Raw genomic sequence first — 22,527 nt, forward strand, 5'->3', positions numbered from 1 at the left:
CCTGAAGTCCTCTACAACCTTCTGCTAGACTGTTGCAGGGATTTAGGATTGAAGAAAGCAGAGTTTACCAACACCAGTGCTGGACATTACAGTCCAAATCCTGACTGACTGGAGATTTCACTCTGGACCTTCAGCAGCTTGGGTTCTGCTCCTCACCAGTCTTCCTCCAAACCCTTAGACCCTGATCCCTAAATGAAAGACACACTTTCCTTTCATCAGAACACAAGACCTTTGACCCCTGGTCAACAGTCGTTCTTCTCTTTGGCCCAGTTGACTTTTCCTCCCTTGGTCCAGGCTCAGAGGTTTCTTGACACGAGGAACCAGACAGTTGGAGTCCATCTCCCGAATGCTTTTCAATGTGGTTCTTGAAGCTGTTCCTCCATCTCCTTCCACTCTTCTGGATGTCTCCAGGTTCTTCAATCTTGTCCTTTTAATAATCCTTTGAAGTCTACGGTTGCTGGTGCATCTTCTCCGGACGCTTTTGTCCAAACATTAGACTTTCAGTTGATCTGAGAACAGCCAGCCTCTAAGCTAGGAACCAGGCTATAATTCATATTATTAAAAACAACAACACATATACGTGAGTTCAATTAAACAGTGGACCCTGAATCTAAAATCTATGAAAATTAAATTTTTGAATGGAATTATGGAAATAAATACACTATTCCACAATTTTGTGGCAATTGTCTGCATATCAGCTGACAAGTTCTCAAGGTTCATCACAAGCTCATGTCCAGCATAAAACAGCTGAAGTGGCTGTAGGTGTCATCAGCTCATTTCTGGAGCTACACAAACACACCAAACAGTTTTGAGGACTTCATTCCTCCAGGATGATCCCATGGCAGAACATTTTAAAAAAAGGTTGACTTGATTTTTTGTAGTTCAGAGTGAAAATTCTGAGTCCTGAAGAGCATTTTAAGAATTTTTTTTCCCTGCAAAAGTATAAAAAGTGAAAATAAAGTCTTAAACTGTGAGTGATAAACAGTTTGACCTTGATTCCCAGGGCGACAGGAGTACGTGGAGCCCATCCCAGCTGCTACCACTATGTTATAAATGTTACAACCCTAGTATCTGTAGTATTCAGACACTAGGGTTGTAAAAATTGCAGGCCTGACCTGACCTGACCTGACCTGACCTGACCTGACCTGCTGAAACAGCTGAGGCCTCTGAAGCTAAGCGGTTTTGTTGGTTAGGACTGACACAGACAACCTTTTGAGGGAAAGCTGAAGCTGTTCCAGGTCGATTACTCTCATCTCTGTGACTTCAGCTCCACACAGATTCTCTGTATATCTTTGGAAATGTGACGTTAGCAGATGAAGAAGTCCCATTCAGCCCTGGTAAATGACTGTATGTTCAGACTGCAGCTAAACTGACTGCAGCTGTGAGTTTTTCTGCAGGTTTCTTCCAGCTCCACAGCGGCCAACCCTTGGACTCAGTCATGACAGATATTTATGGAAGCTCATCAGGATAATGCAGTCTTGCACTGATGGATGCGATGAGTCACGTTTGGCCTCCTGGAGAAAAGCTTCATCCAAATTCATGAAGGATTTGAAACGAGGCAGCTCTGCTGACTCAGCAGGCTGAGACTTCCTCACCTTTCAGCAAGAACGGTTTCAAAAATGGCCTAAGCCAACCATCTCTGTGACTGGAAAACTCCAGCCTGGCTCCTGTCTTCTTATCAGGGTTGCATAACAAAGCGGTAAAAAGCGTGTCTGCTCTGAAAGGGTCGGATGTCAGCCTACGGATCATTATCAGCTGCTGTCTTTGTACTTTACTCTGTTACTAAACACATGCATTAAGTAACAGATGAAGGACTTATTAAGCCCTTTTATTTTGGTGTCAGAGTCCATCCGGAAGGAGCTGCAAAGTGGCATAATGGTTAGAACTGTCACCTCCATCGAAGGCTCTGGTTCAAATCCGATCTAGGTCCTTTCTGTATGGAGCTTGTATGTCTACCTGCTGCTCCAGTTTCTCCCAACAGCTCAGAGTTTCGCTTGGTGATTCTTTGCTGTCCCTCAGCTGTGAAGGACATCTCCAGAACAGCCTCAGCCCAGTTAGGTTCCGCTGACCCTGCAGGGGACACACAGGCCAGATGGATGAAGTGTCAACCAGCAGAGCTAAACACTTTTTACATGTAAATAATTGACAGAGTTCAGAAGTGTGACGGAGTCCAGATCATGTGACGGGCCTGTCAGAGAGACAGGGTCATAAGTGTCAAACAAACGGGAGAAAAAACAAAGTCTCTTTGCCTCCATGATGGATGTACTACAGGTCCCTTTGGACCGGTCTCATCCATTCCAAACCAGTCCGCTTTTAGCTACTAAATAATAAAAACAGATTTTGCTGGAAATACTGAATAGTCAGTGTATTGTGTGACACGCCCCCTAGTGGGTACCCAGTGAACTCGGCTGGCTCCACTTAGTTTCATTTTGAAGAAAACCATAAGCTCCATAACATGACAAACCTGTACATGTTGATAGACATACAGAAACTAAAGTAAACAGAAAGTTATTTGTCTCCAATCAGTAAAGTTCACAGGACGGGCGGGTCTCCTCTTTTCCTTCCCCCTGTAACTTTAAACAGGCTGATGGATCGCAGCTCTTCAGACACCTGTTTGTGATCCTGACCTGAGGTAACACCTCCGGTCAGCATCCCAAACAGGTGTCTATGGTCAACCGGTTGTAAACGTGTCTGAGTTTTCTAGACATAGTTCCTATAGAGCAGCAGTAGTTCATTAGAAACTGACCTCTGAGTTGTGGGCAGGACCTTTGGCACAGAGTAAGCTTGGTACTACTTCCCATCATTCATCTGTTTAGGTGCTCTTCTGGTAGCTTACAGCATCTTACACCCCCACACTAACATTACCGGTGCCACAAAAATGGTGAATAATATCAGAGCCATCAATCCGTCCAGTTTAGATCCAGATTCCAGCTCAGACCAGGAAAAAAAAGACGTTCATGGATCTATTTATCTGCAGGTGGATGATCAGAATGGAGCAGAGCAGGAAGACTTTGGCCCGTCCAGCGTATTACAAAGCTTATCACCAATAAGATCTTTTTCAATGTCTTGTTTCAAGAACAAGTTAAAACCCCCTCAAACATGATTTTCATGGGAGCGGGTCTTTATATGAATGGGGGTGGGGGGGGTGGGGGGGTTGCAGCTTAACTTGAGTTTGTGGTAGTCATACAGAGACCTTGGTTCCCACAGATGAAACATGGCAAGAATGTGCTGCAGAGGAATGCTAATAGAGGAAGGAGCTGGTATGGGGGTGCTGTTTTCATTTTTGTATCTCAGTCCACCTTCTTCTCATAAATAATGATGCAGCTGACATGCATGTACATCCCTGAAACCTTCCAATTTGATCTTTTTTCTCCTGGACTTGCTAAATAACTTAAAAAAGCTGAATTTCAGGATGAGCACAGAGCTGCTTCCTTTATCAACAGATGCATTGAAGGCAGTCTGCTAAACCGATAGAGAAGAAGTCTGATGGAGAAATGGATGAGAGCTATTTCTAGTAAAATAAAGCAGAAAACAGATTTTATAAACAGACTGTTCATCTGAAATGTTTCCCTTAAACCAACAGTGCCCCCTACTGGTGGAGAAATTTCATGAACTTCAATTCAGATCTCAGGGCTGCAATAATCAAGACTGTTTTACCTTTATCCAAGTTTTGTTCCCATGAAAAAGTTTCTTTTTTAAAACAGTTAAAAAAAACAATGATAGATGAAAGAACACAGAACCAATGTGAAGCACTAGGAAATCAAAACCGACTAAAAAGTTCATTTCCAGAAGAACAAATAAGCTCAAATTAAAAATCCTGGCCTCCAGTTTCAGCCACGCTTTAAACCAGACTTTTTCCAGTTTAACATTTACGGACACTTATTTTGTTTCAATTGTGAACAATGTAAAGAATTACCGTTAAAACTATGTTGATCTTGAGGAGCTCAAAGGGAAGAAACAGTGAAGGTAGAAATATTCTAGAAAACAGAAACCTATAAAAGCCCATATTTAACTAGAATTCATAAAATAAAATCTGTAACCTCTAAATAAATATAGACAAAAACAAAAGTGAATGTGGATTTCTGTTCCTCTCAAGCTCTCAAGCATGTCTACAAAGTAAAAACCAGTCTGGTTCTTCAGTACATCAAACACGTCCCTCCTTCATTTATGAAAGATCTTGCAACATGTACGGTAGATCAATATCCACATGTTTGCATCTTTCTAGACTCACAGGGATTTTGGCTAAAGGGATAGTTTTTTGTATGTCCTCATAGTCTGTACATGTTTGCAATCATCCAGCCCTTCCAATAGCTGCTCTATATAAATGCTCTCTTGGGGGCTAAAGCCACATGGATGAATATATATAGATGGTTCTGCTGCTTCTCGACACTAAAGAAAAGTTCTTGCAGATCCTCATGTCGATCCCTGCAAAGCCTTAAGTCTGTGGCATTACCTATCCAGTCTGCCTCAGTATCCAGGGGTGTCAGAATCAAGGGGGGGTATTCCAGAAAGCAGGTTATGTGAGTTACTACGGTAGGATAAGAAAGTGGATAACCTCAGCTTTTAGTTCCAGAAATGGAGGTATGTCAAGTTGCCATAGCAACTCATGCTCTGAACATAACCTGGTCTGGAGCAGGTTTAGTTGAAGGTTAGTTTGTTTACAGAGAGGTGAAGCAGCATGGCGTGTCCATTTGAAGACGATTTAGTGGATGAAGAAGCTCAGATAATACTTTTTCCACCATGAGAGGGTGATAAGACCACATATGGATGTTGGAAAGATAAACTTTTTACTTTGATCTAACTTAATTATTTGCTTCAGTTAAGATAAATCATTTTTTTAGTTAAGTCAGTTTAAAAATAACACATAGTTTTCAGACATTTATTTTCCTTTCATTCAAATTAATTCAATTAAGTAGGTGTAACTTTGGTGCTGCTGTTAGATCTGCACCGAAAGGAATTGTGGGATACCATTCCCTTTGCCTGTCTGGACGGATTTGGGTTTAAGTGTGGGTTTTTGACCAAATGTGTTTAGTTGTTTAGCTGTTTTACTGTGTTTTGTCGAGTTATTTGTCCTGTTATGTTTAATTCTTTCTGCACCATGAGTGAGAAGGAGGAAGAGGAGGATGATGAGTTTATTTAGCACCCCAGTGTGACAGTGTTGAATAAGAACTGATGTTACAGTCAGAGTAATGATAATGACATGTATGGTACAATATGAACCCACTCTGCATTCATTCTTTTTAGTTTTATAAAAATGAGAATATCTGCAGCCTCTAACTTAGACATTTGAGAGTTCAAGAAGTACAATAAATGAAGATGGAAAGACATTTAATTGAATTGGAGTAATATGACATTTAGTTAGATAAATATGTACATTTGAGTTGTAAAAACAACTATTGAACCATTGAAGCTTCTTATTGGCTAAACAGACCTGATCCAGGTAATCAGCAGCAGATAAGGCGGGCTTCTGGAAAACCAGCAGGAGGCCGGCCCTCAAGGTTTGGATTTGGACAGCCCTGCATTAGACTGAGCTTCACACTATGTTTTTTTTCTAAACTACAGCTTTTTGTTTGCAGTTCTTCTGAGGCATCTGAACACATACTGAATCTTTCCACCTTTATCCACCTTTGTCATGTTAGGGAGAACACGTCAATGTAAGGGGGGGGGGTCATCTAAGACAGCACAAAGGTTTAAACAATTCAGTTGTTACTGTTAATCATAAATAGAAACATTAACTCTTATGCTTACATAATTTGACACATGACACTATTAACTATGTCAAAATAAGCTACATTAACTGCTTTTAATTGAGTTGGAGGAAGCAAACTTATGTAATCCAATCCCTGTATTTACGGTTTTCACATCCCTTTGTGCTGCTTATCAGCACTCTTCTGCTTGTTGGCTGTTATGAAGAACCGTTTGGCATTACTTACCTGCATCGGCATATTTTTTTTTTTTTTTTTTTTTAACTTGTCCTGTCCAACAGCTGGGCAGACAGACGAGAGCTGAGGGCCTCTTGTGTTGGACATATTTTGCTTTAACAAGAGGGGTTATTAATCTTCTGACAAACCAAAGGTATGTCTGAATAAACCCCTTTTGTAATTGAGGCCAAACTTTATTAATTTCAATCATGTCTGAAAATCTTTGGTGTTGGACCGGACGGAAAAGGAAAGAGGGGAAGAAGAGAGAGGGACGTTAGAGAGAGAGGGGGGGGGGGGGGGGGGAGGGTGATAATAGGAGGGGAAGGGGGATAAGACCATGAAGCAGCATACAGCAACAGGTTTACTGGTTGTTAATCATTATGGTAAGGTTCAAATGCAGTACAAAAAGGGCGGGGCCCGTCCACACACACACTCAAATGTTATAAACACACCTGCTATAGCTGCAAAAATGTCCACCTGTCGACATGTACACAAAACAGATAGTGTTCACACGCATACTTATGCCTGATAACCAACTAGTGTGAAATATTTCAGTCATTCGGTCATGCAAGCTATTAGTGCAAAGGTGAGCTAACACCAGTGCTCAGGTGAGGTTTTATGTTCTTCTAAAATGGATGGTGGAACGTGAAAAGAAGGAGGGAGAGTGCCCAGCCATCCCCACCCCAAGACCCCCACCGCAGCAGCAGCGGCAGCCGGAATCCCCCCAACGCCACACGGGAACCGGCAGGGAACAACCGCCGCCCGGGCGACCAAGCCCGCCACCCAGGCCAGGGCCAGCAGGGCCGCCGCAAGGCCCCCAGAGCCAGAGGCCAGGGAAGCACGGAGGGAAATAGAGCGCCGCCCCAGCCCAACCAGGAGAGCAGCCCCCCCGCCGCGCCGGGAGAACCCAACGCAGAGCCCCACCGGAGAAGGACGCCCACAGCCCCAAACGAGCACCCCACCACCACCCAGGAGTTCCGGGCATCCCCCCGCCCCAACCCCAGGTACGAGCCAGGACCCCCCAAGGGAGACCCGCTCCGCACTCCAGGCAGCCATCCGCCCGGCCCACGGTTGGTCCAGGGAGGAGCGAGGCAGGGGGCCCGCCGCCCCCGCCCAGAAGGTGGGAACCCCGGGGAAAAAAAGAGGGCCCACAAGGGGTGTTATAAATATGGCCCGACCAGGCTCGGCCACAGTTGGAAATTTGGTGGGGCCCAGCACTCAGGAGCAAGGACCAGAACCCACCCCCCAGGGACCAGACACCCCCGGCTCAGATGTAATGTGAACTCCCCCACCGCGCGGAGAGAGCACCGCCGGGCCCAGGAAGCCGGCACCCCGGGGACACGGCCGCCGTTGCAAAGGGGGGCCCGCACCCCCCACCAGGGAAGAGGCAGGGGACAGATGGACCCAGGTCCCACCTTCCTTGCAAAATGTGTGTGCGTGTATGTGTGTTTGAGATGGTGTGTGTGTGCATGTGTGTGTGTTTTTGTTGGGATGTATATATTGAGGGGGGAGGGGTGTGTGTACTAAGGGGGGTGCAGTTAAAATTGGCGGGTAGGGCACTAAGGGGACATCTCCTGATTACTCACAGTGACGTCCCCTCACCCTCCCCACCAAGGGGCCCTAAATGTCTAAGGTGCGGTTAAAATTGGCGGGTAGGGTGCTAGGAGGACATCCGCTGCTTGCTGGCAGTGATGTCCAAGCACCCCCCCTACCAAGGGCCCTACATGTCTAAGGTGCAAATAAAACCGAAAGAGGGGGGGCCCACTCCATACGGCAACCATAGGAGGGGGGCCACTGCCTAGTAAACCCCCCCCCAAGGCTCATCGCAGGCTAAGCCCCCCACCCCCTCACCCTATTATGAGGTTATATGAGGAAGGGGGTAAGTTGGGGACAGCTGATAGACTGTCCCCCGGTGGTCAAACAGCTGTCCCCCGCCCCCCCCCCCCCAGCAAGGGGGCCAGGCCCACCCAGCCCAGGGGCCCCAGCCCAGGGGCCCCACCCCCGGAGGCGCCGACACCCCAGGCCCAGCACCAACCCCCCCACACAGAGAGAGAGGAGCCAGAAAGCGCCGGCCCCCCCCGGAGCAAGCCCAGGCCCCCACCCCCAAACGCCGGCCCTAGAAGAGCTCTGGTCAGGCCTCGACGGGACCGAGGCAGCCAACCGGCCGGGGAAACCGCCGATGGCCTCAGCGGAGACCCCGACCCGTCAACCCCCCCTGCCCCGTACCAATAGTGGACCCCCCCCCCTCCCCCAGAATGCCCCCCCACAGGTCAGGGCCGACAAGACCCCCCACCCCACCCCACCCCCAGACCCCGCAGCCGAAGCGGAGGACACCCAGAGCGACCGGGGGCCCCAAGAGGGTTGTCCTCCCGTCCCGCCCCAGAGCCAGGGAAGTGCCGATCCCAGCCCCAGGCGTAAATGGGAAGCCCATCCAGCGCCGCTGGGCCCCCCCCCCCCCCCCGAGCAGCGCCCCCCGCCAACCCCCCCCAGCACAGGCAAAGGGACCACCCCCCCAAGCCAGGCCAGACCACCACCCCACCCCCCCACCACGCACCCCCACACCCAAGCCCAAAGGACCACGCAGCGCCCCAGCCCGCCCCACCCAGGCGCCGGACCCGATCCCCCGACCAACGGAGCCCCCAACAACCCCCGCCAGGCACCGGAGGCCCCGACCCCCACCCCGGCCCACGGCAGAAGGGCAAGGAGCAGCGACGACCAGGCCCCCCCCACCCCCTAAGTCACGGAGTTAGCTATGGGAGACCAGAGAGACCGAATTCTTTCGAAGTTACTTGAACTTTGGGCTGACATTTTTTCCAAGCTGATATGATCAAGCAGCAGATTTCTGTGTTGACTTATATTTATATTTTTCTTGCTTTTCCAATTTATTAAAATAGTTTTTTTAGCAATGCAAAGAGTTATGAAAATGATAGATGCTAATCCTCCTTCTACATCGATGGCACTCATGTCACCAAGCACACAAAGTGACGGTGAAGCTGTGATTGAAACCTTAAGCCAGACTGATAAATCGGCACATACCTGCTGCCAGAGAGCCTGGACAGGCGTGCAGAACCATAGTGCATGCATGTAATTGTCGGGTAGATTACTGTCACAGTGCTGACAAATGTCTGAGTTACTGAGACCCATCTTGAACATCCTCTGTCCAGTGTAGTAAATTCTGTGAAGAGTTTTGAAATGGATTAGCTGCAGATTTGGACTTTTTGTCATTTTAAAGGTGTTTAGACAAAGTTCTGACCAAAAACTTTCATCTGTGCTGATGCTCAAATCCGCATCCCATTTTGTTGTCGGAAGTGAAATATTGTTATCTAAATTACATAAAAGCATCCATCGGCATATTTTCTGGTTGCATGGGCAGAGTAATGGGGGGGTGCTCTCCACAAGGGGGCCCAATACCCCCTGTGGAGGTTAATTTCTTATCCAAACTGCATTTTTCTGATAAACCCCTCCTGATGTTTAGCCTGTCCAACCACCAGCAGACACCTTTGCATCACTTCCATCAGAATCAGAATCCTGTAATATCATTGTACACAAGAGGCTTGTTACAATGACATTTCTGGTGCTTTCCAGCTGCTTGAGCAAAAATAAAATAAATATTATATTAGAATAAAATGGATAATAGAAATGATGTGGAACTATGGATATATACATTTTTACAACTTACATACATGTATTGCACGTAACTTTTTTTGCACTTCCAGACTGTTAGATATTGCACGTGATTGGTATACAGATGTTACCGTGTTACCATTTTTGGTTCACATTTTGTTCAGGACGTTGACTGCTCTGGGAAAAAAACTGTGTTTAGTCTATTTGTGCGTGCTCTGTGTGTTCTGTACCGCCGGCCTGACGGTAGCAGTTGGGACAGGTGGTGGTTGGGATGGTGGGAGTCCTTGATGATTTGTTTGGCTCTGCTCGTGTAGCGAGAGCTAGCAATGTCCTCTAGGCTGGCCAGGGGGGAGCCGGTGATTTTCTGGGCCGTTTTGATCACCCTCTGCAGTGCTTTCCTGTCTGCGGCCGAGCATCCTGCATACCAGGCTGTGATGCAGTACGTCAGGATGCTCTCTATGGTGAAGTTCAGCAGCAGCAGCTTCTTCTCCAGGTTGTTCCTCCTGAGTATTTTTAGAAAGTGGAGAGGCTGCTGGGTCATCCCTACTGCCGCAGATGCAGATGTGTAGAGCGTGAAGAGTGGGCTCAGTACACATGCTTGTGGTGATCTGGAGCTGAGGGTTATTGTAGAGGAGAGGTGGGGGCCGAGTCTGACAGACTGGGCGTTCTGACAGAAAGTCTTTAATCCATGTGCAGATGGGGGAAGAAAGACCCAGGTGGAGCAGTTTCTCTGTCAGGATGTCTGGGATGATGTTGTTGAAGGCTGAGCTGAAATCCAAAAACAGCAGCCTTCTTGTCAGGGCCACAGATGCCCCACCCCCTTTGTGATGTCAGAACTCCTCTTTCTCCAGACAGTCTTCAGCACAGCACAGTAGCATCAGATCAGGTAGAAACGAACGGATCTGCAGGAGCTGTGAGAACAGATCATCTAAAAACATAAACTGGATTGCATTTGTGTTCCACAGCAGTGGATGTACCCTCACCCTGAAGCAGCTAGGATAGGCCCCAGCAGCCCCCATGACCATTGGCAGGCATGCGCAGGCTCTGAAGATGGAGGAATGAGCTGCAGGACCGCAAACTTCTCATTTATTTATTGACACTTAAAAAACAAACAGTTTTCCATATTGTACTAGTGGATGGGTTAACTCGCATCGCTTGTGCTGATGGGGGAAACAGGATTTCGGGTTCACGTCTGAGGTCTGGAACCTGGTGAAGAACATGGAGTCCAGACTGTCTGCTTCCTAAGAGGGGGGGACATCAGCAGGAGCTCGTAGTGGGGAGGGGGTCTTCATGTTGCAGTCAGCATGGCTCCATGGCTCTGTTAGAAAGCAGAAACTGTTTCAAAGGAGTAAAAACTACTACTGAGGAATAATGTGTGTGTTTGACATGCTTCAGTCTGAAACCTCCACCAAGATGTTCCCATCTGTAAATAAATGTAGACAAGGACCAACGGCAGAAGAAAGAACCACCTGTGGAGGAAGGCTGCTGCCTTCAGTCAGTGTTTGTGTGGATGCTGGGACCGTCTCCTCCTCGTCCCCTGAAAAACACAATTAATGAAGCGCCTCATTTTCCCGAAAACCCCACGTGAATATGTAAAACCGGTGAAAGGTAACTGTTGTGCAGCGAGTAGCGGCCCAGCTGGATGTTGAGCCAGATGTTTCGTCGTTGGGTCCAGTCCCCCGGGGCCTCCACCTCGTACAGCCGCCCCCGGAGCTCCAGCTGCTGCTGCAGGAACCTCCTGCACACTGAACCACAAAAGGAGAACATCTCTGCTCCTGCTCATCCCTCAGGGACCACAGAAATGTTTGACATTTTCAAACAGCGCGGCTTTAGGGAATTCTGAGGACAAACTGGAAACTGCAGGTTCCTCCTTTTCATTTCACTTCCATCAATGATATCCAGCTTGTAGATGTTTTCTGACCAAATGAACTCCTCCTATAAGCTCTCACAGAGGAGGAAAACGGCAGAAATATTTGTTATCTATTAAAGCCAGGAGTGGGGTTGTATGGCCCAAAGGCATTACCCGCCCCATCCTCTCCCAAAATGCCCTCACTGGCTGACACGCCCTTCACTCTCCCCCTCTGCCCTGCCACCCTGGTCAGAGCACACTTTTCTTTTTAAATGGCGTCTTTCTGTTGGTTTTATCTCCATAGCAACCATTTTATTTTTTGGTTGCCTGGGGTGACCAACGGGTCTGTCATGTTTTGAAGAATCTGCATAAGTAAGTTCTGGTATTTCTTTGGCAACAGAGGTTTTGTCACCTTCCCCACATTCCTTATACAGTACAGTGAAAAAGTATTTGTATCTGTTCCAACGTTGTAATTAGTCACAGTTATTTTGTGATAAACAAAAGGGGGGCAATTACCTCTTAGGCAGATAGGATTGTAATTTTTCCCCTCTTGGTAAATAAATCATTTTGAAACTGCATTTGTATTTCCTTGGGTTTTCTCTGAGTGGTATTAAAATTTGTTTGATGATTTGATACCTTTATATGTGATTCAAATGCAAAAATAACAATTTTCACAGCACTGTATGTTCATATCCTATGCTATAATTTTTTGTTCAGCTTGAGCCAACGATTCGTAAATTATATTTTTACAACATGTTACAACAGTGACAGGAGAATCCCACTTTGGTAGCTCTCCATGTTAATGCAGTTAAAATGTACAACTTCTGATTCCATCATTTATTCCCAAGAAGCATCCAAATGATGAGTTTGGAGGCAATTCCTGGAAGGAGTTTAAATTTGAAGCAGGTACTAACGTCGTTTTTTTGTTTAATTTAAGATGGCTGCCTTTTCCCAAGGTCATAGGTCAACAAAACGTCAGTTGTGGTTGTAGAGTTAAGATGATGGTGTGTGTGCGAAATTTCGTGAAGATCACTGACGCAAAAGGTTTTTCCCAATATTGTGAAAAAATGTTATACTTGTCAAATTTCACACAATAGCCACCAAGCCCTACGTGCTGTGGCCATCCCATAATCATTTCAAAACTTCCTTTGGATATCACTGATGTGTTTTGGTTTTGTTAGTTGATTTTGAAAGATTTTTATTGAGTTTCGAAAGAGTCATGATTGAGAAAAATTAAAACATCATCGCTATAAGCTTCTTAAGCACTAGTAACAGCACCTCAGCTAAAGGCCCTGCTGTTTTAGTAATAACAACACTAACAATAATAAAACTCTTTTTTATTAGGAGCATTTATTTGGAAGAGTCTGGTCATATGATGTGTATCACGATAGGTAAAATCTAAGTAGTGCATGTCTCATAACAACAAAAACTGTTAGACGGACTGAACATCTAGCGTTCAATACCAGCTAGTTCTTGTTGACATTCTCCAACAGTGCAGTTTTAGGGAATTTTGAGCACACTGAGCTGCTCAGAGTGGCTCAGTGGGCGGTGCTGCCAACTACAGGTGGGGGTTTGAGTGGAAAACAAGAGTCAGACACTGAAGGACGCTCATGAACAATTAAATAAATATTATTTCGCCAAGTGAAATATCGCAACACATCAACAAATCAATTTTCTCTACATCCCCTTTTTTTATCCTTTTACTTGCAATGGCCTTCCACTCTGCTGTTCTCATTAGCAACCTTTCCAATGTCTTCTACCTCCCTCTTGCCCTTCCATATAAAATATTCTAAGTCCAGCACTGTGTGGGACAAATGCTTTAAAGCCTCAATCTCATGTTTGTCATTTATTTAAGAATTACCAGAAAGGCTCCTGATACTGTCTTATTCTGCAACTTTAACTTCATTTTACATTTTGGAAGGTCCCCTGTTTTTCCCTAAACATCAAATCTCTATTTTTCTCTCGTGTACTCTTTTTTTTTTTTTTAATGAAAATCTGAATGACTTTTGTTTTGGCAAACACATTTCTTTCTGCCTCTTGTGTTTCCTCTTCCTGTCTTTCTTAGTGCTCTTCATTTTTGCAAGCAGGAGAAGAATATGTAAGAGTAACCTGCAGCCATGCTAGCTGATAATGGAGCAGTGACTCCCAGGAACTCTTCTGAGGAGAAGGAGGCACAGAAATCCTGAAGGATCTGAAGGCCGAAGCCCCTCCTCCTGCAGCTCCTCCTCACCAGGAGCGTGTCCAGGACGGGCAGCAGGTAGCAGGAGCCACTCCAGCCATCGCACAGGCTGCCTGAAACAGCAGGGGGAGGGGTCAGCGTCTGAAACCATCGGAAACATATTTACAAATGGATCAAAAATCCTCAATAGCTCTGAAGATGCTAGAATTTTTTTACATAATCTTTATTGTAGTAGGAAAATAAGGTCATGATTAGTCAGTACAGGAAGTTTTGTGTCGGTAATTACAGCATCTTCAAAGCTATTGAGCATTTATGTTATGATTCATATCTCTATTAAATTTTAAAACTATAAGCAATAAAACAGAGGTTGACTTTCTAACAAAATTTAGTATAATAATAACAATGTAGCATGACTATGCTGACGAATCTTCATTACCACTTCAGATAAGTATAGACATGTATTCACTTTTTAAAAGTTCACTGATTTTTACAGAATGGTGTTTCACAGAGGTTGCACTTTGTTGACGGTCCCTTGGCAGCCGGCACAGCGCTCTTTCTGCATTCACAGTTTGAAACGAACAATTCTGATTAAAAGGAAATAAAAACGATCTTTTTTCTTTGAAAATGCTTTTGTAGTTCACTCTCTGTGTTAATACAAAAGGATTGAGATACTTGCTAACACATTTGAACGTTTATCATAAGAGTTATTGAAGCAGGAAGTCCGAATCTGTGAAGATCTAATTTAACCGAACTGCAGCTGCTCTATTCCCGTGTTCCTCCGCGTAGCTGATAGCTTGATGTTTAAACTCCGGTTTATAATCGTGTGTCTTTGCAATTCCAGGGATTCCAAACGAAGTTGTTCTGCATTATTCATATATCTGCAACTTTGTACCCCGAGGGGGGGGGGGGGGGGGTCTTCTTTCACGTCCTCACCTCTCTCCGTACCGTTCTCATGCTGTTCTCTCCTAGGTCCTCTTTACCGAAGTCACACAACACATTAGGGCTGCTCTGTACATTTTGTAGGAAATGTAAGACTTTCACCTTATGGTTGTGGAAGTACTGAATATAGAAACTATGCTAAAAGGCAGAGAGCCGCATGCAGCTCAAGAGCCGCCTGTTACCCCCCCCCTGCACTGAAAAATGAAGGTCCCGTCCCTCTGCCTCGCCGATAAGAGATGCAAATTTCGGCCAATCAGATCAACCAGAAAGGTTCCTGCCCCAAAAGTGACAATAACACCCCCTTAACACTGAGCGTAAATCCTGGTGAGCGCGCAAAAAGGAATTGACCGCGCAAGATCACTGCTCAGTTAGGATTGCGCCTGCGCGGTTTTAAGGTTCACTCACTCAGTTCCTAAATACGCCCGCTTAGTTGTCTTTACGCCCTTTCAATTATTGGCAGATATGTAATTCCATATGTGACGGTGAGGGATTTTTTATCACCGCGGAGATGAAGCAGCAGGAGTTGCGGTGTTGCGGTTAACCGCCCCCCCGCCAAGCACATTTCATTTGCGACGCGGCCGCCGTCGCAAATACAAGCAATAATTACAGTATTCTTAATTAACAAATAACTGTAACAACTAACTATCTAACTAATGAAATAACTATATAGGTGTTGTAGAATGACTGTGTGTATGTGTGGTTACGGTAGAACATGGGTGGCATTATATAAGTTTGTTTCCTTCCACTCCCTTTCAAGCAATATTTGATTTAATATCTAATTATTTTAAGTTTGATACGTCTTTGTATGAATATATAACTGATGATTGTAATGTGTTTGTGTACTGTTCTTATTTGATTGCTTAAAATGAACAATTTCAAATCAAATCAAATCAAAATCAAGTACCCTAGAAATTTCCCAGAAGTCTCTGCGAAAAACCAGTGTGCATCAATGCTCACTAGATCGGCGAATATAGACCACAATGCATTGCGTCGGAACAATTTTTGCCTAAAAATGCATTTAAATGTTTTTTTTAAACTATCAACGTTATTATCTTCAGAAGACAGTGGATTCATAAATGATTGTCGCAAAACGTTCGTATCTATTAGATTTTAACTTAAAAAAGTAGTGAGCATGGTGTCCGAATTGCTTTTAAAATCCAGGGCACTACATAGTCCTGCACTATATAGTTTTTTAGTAGTTAGGGGTTAGGGCGGGAATCAGACACAGCCCATGATATTTTGGCTTCTTGGAGCCAGCTTCCTGTTTGGAACGCTAGGGGGAGGGGTCACTCAGTCAAGTTCTCTTATACTTCTATGCTTGAAACACACCTTTAGGTTTGATGGAGTAAAAGCCCACAGCCTGGTTGTCCCGCCACAGCACCTTGCAGCTCTCTGTGCGGGGGTGCAGGGCGAATGAGATCTCCCCCAGCAAAGGCCGCTCCACCACCTGACTGAGCAGGAACACCACCACCCTCTCCATGAGGGAGCGCACCTACAGACGCAGAGCTAAAGTCAATCCTGAGCGACACTGCAGCTTCAAAGGTTTGCATCTGGTTTCAGAAAATTGAAGTGATGAGAATTTATCACAGAATATTGTTGATGAAGGACATTCAACAAAAATGCATGAGGGGGGGTCACAAGAGGTCAGTGGGTTCAGCCTGAGACTTGGATCAAGTGATTTAAAAAGTTAGAGAGAAGATGTGTTGTTTTAGTCTTCCATTAACATTTTCCTCTTATGGTCAGATAAATGAGCATAAAAATGTCATTTACTTTCATGCTACTACCTCCTGGCCGGCAGTCTTTCTCTGAAGGTTTGGCTTCTGTCGTGAGTCGTCGAGAAGTTCAACCAACACCAGAGACCATAACTACAGAGGGCTGCATGGTGACTTACATGGACCTCATTTGTTTGTCAAGTTGGCCACGCCCACCACAGATAGCTGACTCCTCATGATGAGCGTGAAACATCCTGAAGAAGACTGCAGGCCAAAAATGTGACGGTAAACGACACGTTTATCCTCATTTATCTGACAAAAAGAGAAATCCTACAGGAAACAACATGCTCAAAAATACAAACAGACATTTAAGTAAAAGCTGAATAAATGGAGAAAAGAATGAAAGAGATGAGAGTAAAGGATAAAACAAAAACTATCAAAAAGGGTGAAAAAACAAGCATAAAGAAGAACAAAAAAACTAGACTGTAGGTGTAACAAAGTAGCGTCACAGGTTCTGACATATTTGCAGACAGGAAGCAGCCTGGGTGAAGGTAATATTTTGCTGTCAATTTGTTTTATTTTAAAAAAGAAAGGTGTCCATAAGACTTTGTTTCCTGAATGTGACTTGTCAAAATAAGAGTCTTTAATAAGAATGAACGATGTTACTCGAGGTTGGCAAAGATGTTAGTGGAGAAAAGGCAAAAGTAGATAAGTTGTGGTGTCCCACAAGGATCATTTCTGGGCCTGCTGCAATTCAATATTCTACAGACAGGGCTCCAGACTGCGACCATTTGGTTGTGCCCCTAAAATTTTCAGTTAGGGGCCACTGTGCTCCTAGTGAAAAAAGTTAGTCTGGAGCCCTGACAGACAATCATAGGGAACTTATCAATAAGGTGAACACAGCGTTAAACAAAATAAAATCATGGATGGATTACGACAAATTATCTTTGACCCTAGATAAAACCAAAGTGATGTTTTTTGGTAATTACAACACTAATACTGAGCTCTCAGTTAAAATAAATAATGTCTCAATTGAAAGTGTTACAGAAATCACATTCTTAGGGGTTGTTATCGATAACAAACTAAGTTGGAAGCCACACATCAGACACATACAAACTAAAGTCTCAAAAGTATACATGACAATGCTTGAAATAAATAATCAAATCAAATCAAATCAAATGACTACAGTACGGCAACACTCTTTAAATTCTTTTATCAATATTTGATGTTGTCACCAACAATGTTCAGGAAACACTTGGAAGTTTCTGCTCTGATGGTGCTGACAGAGCATCTACCTGCACTAAGCCGCTTCTGGATTGGCTGGACGTCCGCAGCACCTCATCCAGAGGCCACCACCTGTCCTGCACATACAAAGCCACCACTGGGAGGGGACAACAGAGCATCAGCCTTTGATGCAGAGCATGAGCAGAGAGCGAGTGGAGGATCTACAAACCTTGTGTTTGGTCTTCTGGAGGGTGAAGAGCCAGAACGACACAGGGGGGCTGGTCGTCTTCAAACAGCTGCAGCTGCCGGACATTCTCAGCTCTTATTGGCACCTTAAGACAACAGTCCAGTAATGTTGTTTACCATGAGCTGCTGTGAGGCTTCAGGGGAGGAGGATTCGTTGTTGATCCTTCTTCCACTTTCGGCTTCTCCCATCAGGGGTCGCCACAGCGAACGAGTCGCATGGTAAATTTGGCAATGTTTTACGCCGGATGCCCTTCCTGACGCAACCTTCTCAAACCGGGCTTGGAACCGGCAGAGGTAGAGAAGGGAACAGGGAGCAGCCCGGAGTCGAACCCGGGTTTCACGGACGGAAGGCGCCGCAAACCAGCACGAGCTAAACTGGCTCCCCTTATTCGTTGTTGATCACTAACATATAAGCTAAGACCAGCCTGCTATCTGGCAGCCATCCATCCATCCATCCATCCATGCATCCAACCTCCCAACTATCCATCCTTTAGATCCACCCAGCCCCTTATCTACCAATCCACCAATCTGCTAATCAAGGGGTCGGGAACCTTTTTTGGCTGAGAGAGCCATAAACGCCACATATTTTTAAATGTAATTTTGAAAGATCCATACAATAATGTAGTGTCCCTTTCCCACATTGAGGCACAGAGACTTAACTTCTTTTAAGGTTCTTTATTCTGGTTACTGCAGGCCATAACCAACGCCGAGAGCGCTACTCCCAACTTTTTATTCCCTCACTGCCGCAACAGCCCTCCTTTTTCCCTTATTTGGCCCATAGCTGAACCCCATTGGTCCAAACTCCACAACGACAGGCTGAGCGACAGAACTGAGGGCCAATGAACTCCCCTTAACTTAGAACGCGACCCAACAGCCACCCAGTTAAACTCAGTCCGCTAAAATAAGTTTAAAAGTAAAAATACAAGTGAATGTGTGCATTTATGCAATTTCAACACTTTTAAAGTAAAATAAGTCTGTGGATTCTTTTTAATAGCATTGTTATCAAATCAAATCAAATCAAACTTTATTTATAAAATAGCGCTTCTCATGCAGTTGCGCAGCTCGGACCGCTTTAACATTAAAAACAGAAAACACACAATATTACAGTAAAAACCCAACCCACCCTTCACCCCTCCCACTCCCCTCCATTAAAACATATTACCCATGACAATGAATATTGACTATGCAATTTTGAATAAATAAATAACTAAGAAAACAATCAAGTAAGGCTTGTAAGGCTTGGCTCTGCTGTGAGGAAACGGTATTTGGGAATCTCTTCATACCAGGAGCCAGCTCGGCCATTGGAGCGTCGCCACAGCGCCCACCCAGACCGGGACAACACTGGGGTCCACTTCACAGCCGTGAAGCTGCAAAGTTAGACCCCAGCTGCCCCAGCAAGGGCAAGAACTGCAGCAACAACCAACGGCCAAGCCGGTAAGCCCTGGAGGAAAAGATCCCCACAAGAAACATGCTGTTGCTAATAGATGTTGAGTATTTCTTAGCATGAATGTGACTTCTGGTGCTGCGTAGTAGTTTTGCTGATGCTCTTGTCTGGTTGATACGTGGTGAGTTTAAGCTTCATGCAGGCGTTGAGACTTTCATCCATTAAACGTGATCGTAGGTCTGAATGTTCTGTAGATGTAAGAAAGACTGCTCACATGCAGACGTGGAGCCAAACACACACTCACGCTGCAGTATGTGACGGACAGCGTGTTTTAAGTTGTGACAATCCGTGTGCGACTCACCTTCCTGCCTGTGCCGACAACCCCCACCCCACCCCCCTTTCTTCCTCACACATACCGTCCCTGCAGCTGTGCGCTCTTTCTCAGAGACGGGGGTGCGCAGCCGCACACACTCTATGATATAATAGATAATAGTAAACTGATAGTTCTGGCGCAGAATTTTCTTCTCCAAGCACCGCTACTACTGTGCGCCCCCCTGGCATCGCATCGCGTCCGAGAAGGACTGGTCTAATTGAAAAAAAAAGATTTTATAATTAAAGATTTGTCTGCGAGCCAGATGTGACCATCAAAAGAGCCATATATGGCTCGCGAGCCATAGGTTCCCGACCCCTGTGCTAATCGATCCACTTATCCATGCATTGGTCATCTATACACCCACCCACCCACACATCCCACTATCAATCCATACACCCACCCCCTTATCTACTGTCCACTCATCCATCTGTCCATCTACTAATCTGCCCACTTATCCATCCATTGATAGATCCATCCTTACACCTACCCACCCCCTTATATACCCATCCAACAGCCCATTTATTCCTCCATCTGTCCACCCACTCACCAACCAACCCATCCATCCTAAGCAGGTTGATGTGGGCTGCTGGAGCCTATCACAGCTGTCATGGGGTGAAGACCCTGGACAGTATTCTAATCCATTTCAGGACCACATATGAACTTTTAAGTGACAACTCTGAGTCACAGATGAACCTGTGGAACATGTTATGGACCACATAAATGATGGGGAAGAAGTAACAGAAAACCCATCCATGCAAAGTCTACCCAAGAAAGACCCAGCTGGGATTGACAGGGTGGGATTATATGCGTTCGCTTCCTTCCACTCCCTTTCAAGCAATCTTTAATTTAATGTCAAATTAGCCTAAATTGATACGTCTTTGTATGAATGTATAACTGCTGATTGTGTTGTTTTGTGCAATATTCTTGCTTTGATTGCTTGAAAAAAACATTTCAAATCAAAATTCCTGTGATAGGATGGTGTTGATCACCCCACCAGCATGTAAAACTATGGCATGTACAGCATGATAATAACAATAGTAAAAGTTAAAGTCCAATCAGTTGCCCTGATCAATGACACAAGTTGTCATGTGCACACAATTCCTGTCCTGTGGGGAGCAGAGACATTTGGTAAAACCCTTAAAACCCTTAGTGCTGAGCATCAAACAAAGAGGGTCTTCGAATGATGTAACAGTGTAGTTAAACCCTCAAAGTGTCAGCCTTTATCTTGAAAGCATCAAAGGGAGCAGTTAGAGTGCTATGGTACCAGTTTGCTGAAGAGTATTTTACAGTGTAATGATCAAAATAAAATTTCCATCATTTAAAACTAAAGTGTGTATGTGTTTTCACAGTTTTTACAAAGACATTGCTTAACAAGGGTTATGGTACCTTAGATGACTTTGAGGACTGAAAGCACTCATGGTGAGGTCTACCATCCATAGAGGAGAGGTATATTTCAGCACTGGAAAGCAGCTCCGACTCCTGGAGAGCCGGCAGGTCAACGGGGAACATGATCTGAAATACAAAAAATGTGATGTGACACGGGAAAACATCCATCCTCATGTTAAAGCCCCCCTCCGATCATCTTTTGATCTATTCTAACAGTGTTCCCTGTGGTTATGGTATGTTGTTACTATGATTTTGGCACAACAAAAATGGTGAGCAATACTGGAGCTATCCAGTCGTACAGTTTAGATCCAGATTCCAGCTCAAACCAGGAAAACAAAAACACACATGGATCTACTTGTCTGACAGTGGAGGCATCAGAATAGAGAGCAGCATGGAGCTTGTAGGCAGTTATAGCAGTTGTCTCATAGCTGCAGGGTTTTTTTAAACTGTGTTTATTCATCTGCTCCGGATTCACAACCACTTGAATAAAAAACACTCAGAAATGCAATTTTAAGCTTAATTTTCTTTGTATATGTCCCCCATCATGTTTAACCCTTGTGCTATCCTAGGCACTTTAACGTTGGGAGTTGGGTCATCTAGACCCACTAGACAGTGCTCTGAACCTTTTTTCTTCAATGATTTGTGATCTTCACTGGTGTCCATGGATTACATGAAATCTTTCCACCTTTATCCACCTTTGTCATGGTAGGGAGAACACGTCAATGTGAGGGTGGGGTCATCTAAGATAGCACAAGGGTTAAAACACTAAGAGAACATTTTAAAAACACAATTTTCATAAGTGATGTAACCCTTGGTAGTCGCTTGTGCTACTGCCTGTTTCATGAAGATAAGAATTAACAATCACATCAATGATTTACTCTGTTAAAATTCAAATCTTTGATAAGTATTTTTTGTTCGTGACAGCGTTACAGAGCACTTGTTTCTTTTGGCTGCGTGATGTGCAAAGGCTGGGAGAGCGTTAAGCAGCAGTGTAGACCTGCTGATGAAAACCTGCTGTCTTCCCTCCACATTTTACCTGTTTACGTCACACGTCTAGATTAGTGACGTAACGCCTCACTCAAGGCTCTTCTGGCATTGGGAATACTTTTGAAACCGTAAACAGAACAGAAAAAAGAGAGGTGATTCGCAAAATCTAAATAATATATATAGTTTCGCCTGCAAATAAAAGCAGGTATGAAATAGAAGCGCGTGCTTATATTTTTTTTTTAACCGTACTAAAAAAAATGTTCTCAAAAGTTCTGTTTCCGTGTTATAACAAAGGTGCACAAACCTCTGTCTGAAAAACGAAACTTCATGACGTCACAAACTAGAATTCTTTTTCTCCGTTTATAAATATGAAACTGATTTCCATCATAAAACAAAAATCGCGGTCCGTTAAGCTTGCCGCAGTAATATCTGTATAAAAACGGCTATACCTGATTTGTGTTTGGCTGCCCTTTGACCGTAACGAGTCTGCGCAGGTAAGACAGGAAGCTGGTCAAATGAGTTTCAACATAAAAGCACGTTGTCCTTAGTTCACACATTAAAAACAGGGGTGGCGAACAAGTTTGACACAAAGAGCCGAAATTTTTAACTGTGAGAGTCAAAGTGCCACACCACACAATGACCTGCCAGACACACACACACACACACACACACACACACACACACACACACACACACACACACA

General features: G+C 44.8%; 1 protein-coding gene across 4 annotated transcripts; it reads right to left on the reverse strand.

Annotated features, from left to right (window-relative positions):
* Positions 1-10,614: 10,614 nt before the first annotated feature.
* On the reverse strand, positions 10,615-22,422 carry fam169b (family with sequence similarity 169 member B). Of its 4 annotated transcripts, XM_078948294.1 has the most exons (10): positions 22,129-22,268; positions 21,874-21,941; positions 20,838-20,963; positions 17,678-17,780; positions 17,520-17,605; positions 15,842-16,004; positions 13,504-13,686; positions 11,159-11,290; positions 10,936-11,082; positions 10,622-10,863 (listed from the first exon to the last, which is right to left on the reverse strand). In XM_078948294.1, exons 3-9 carry the CDS (start codon positions 20,958-20,960, stop codon positions 10,937-10,939), a joined length of 936 nt encoding a protein of 311 aa, XP_078804420.1. In that variant the 5' UTR covers positions 20,961-20,963; positions 21,874-21,941; positions 22,129-22,268; the 3' UTR covers positions 10,622-10,863; position 10,936. The 4 variants fall into 4 exon arrangements, with proteins under 4 accessions (XP_004086265.2, XP_078804420.1, XP_020557213.1 ...); XM_004086217.5 differs by lacking the exons at positions 21,874-21,941; positions 22,129-22,268 and adding an exon at positions 22,274-22,422 and having other exon boundaries at positions 10,615-10,863; positions 11,015-11,082; XM_020701554.3 differs by lacking the exons at positions 21,874-21,941; positions 22,129-22,268 and adding an exon at positions 22,274-22,422.
* Between the last annotated feature and the right edge of the window lie 105 nt (positions 22,423-22,527).

The sequence above is a fragment of the Oryzias latipes genome, chromosome 6 (assembly GCF_053564925.1).
Source record: "Oryzias latipes strain Hd-rR chromosome 6, Olatipes_Hd-rR_3.1".
NCBI lineage: Eukaryota > Metazoa > Chordata > Actinopteri > Beloniformes > Adrianichthyidae > Oryzias > Oryzias latipes.

Excerpts from the sequence above, each read along its gene's own strand:
- fam169b (XM_020701554.3), bottom strand. The coding sequence starts at position 22,381 with ATGTGTGAACTAAGGACAACGTGCTTTTATGTTGAAACTCATTTGACC. Across the intron at positions 20,964-22,273 it reads GGCAGCCAAACACAAATCAG|ATCATGTTCCCCGTTGACCT; the intron begins GTATAGCCGTTT and ends TTTGTATTTCAG. Across the intron at positions 17,606-17,677 it reads TCCAGAAGACCAAACACAAG|TGGTGGCTTTGTATGTGCAG; the intron begins GTTTGTAGATCC and ends GTCCCCTCCCAG.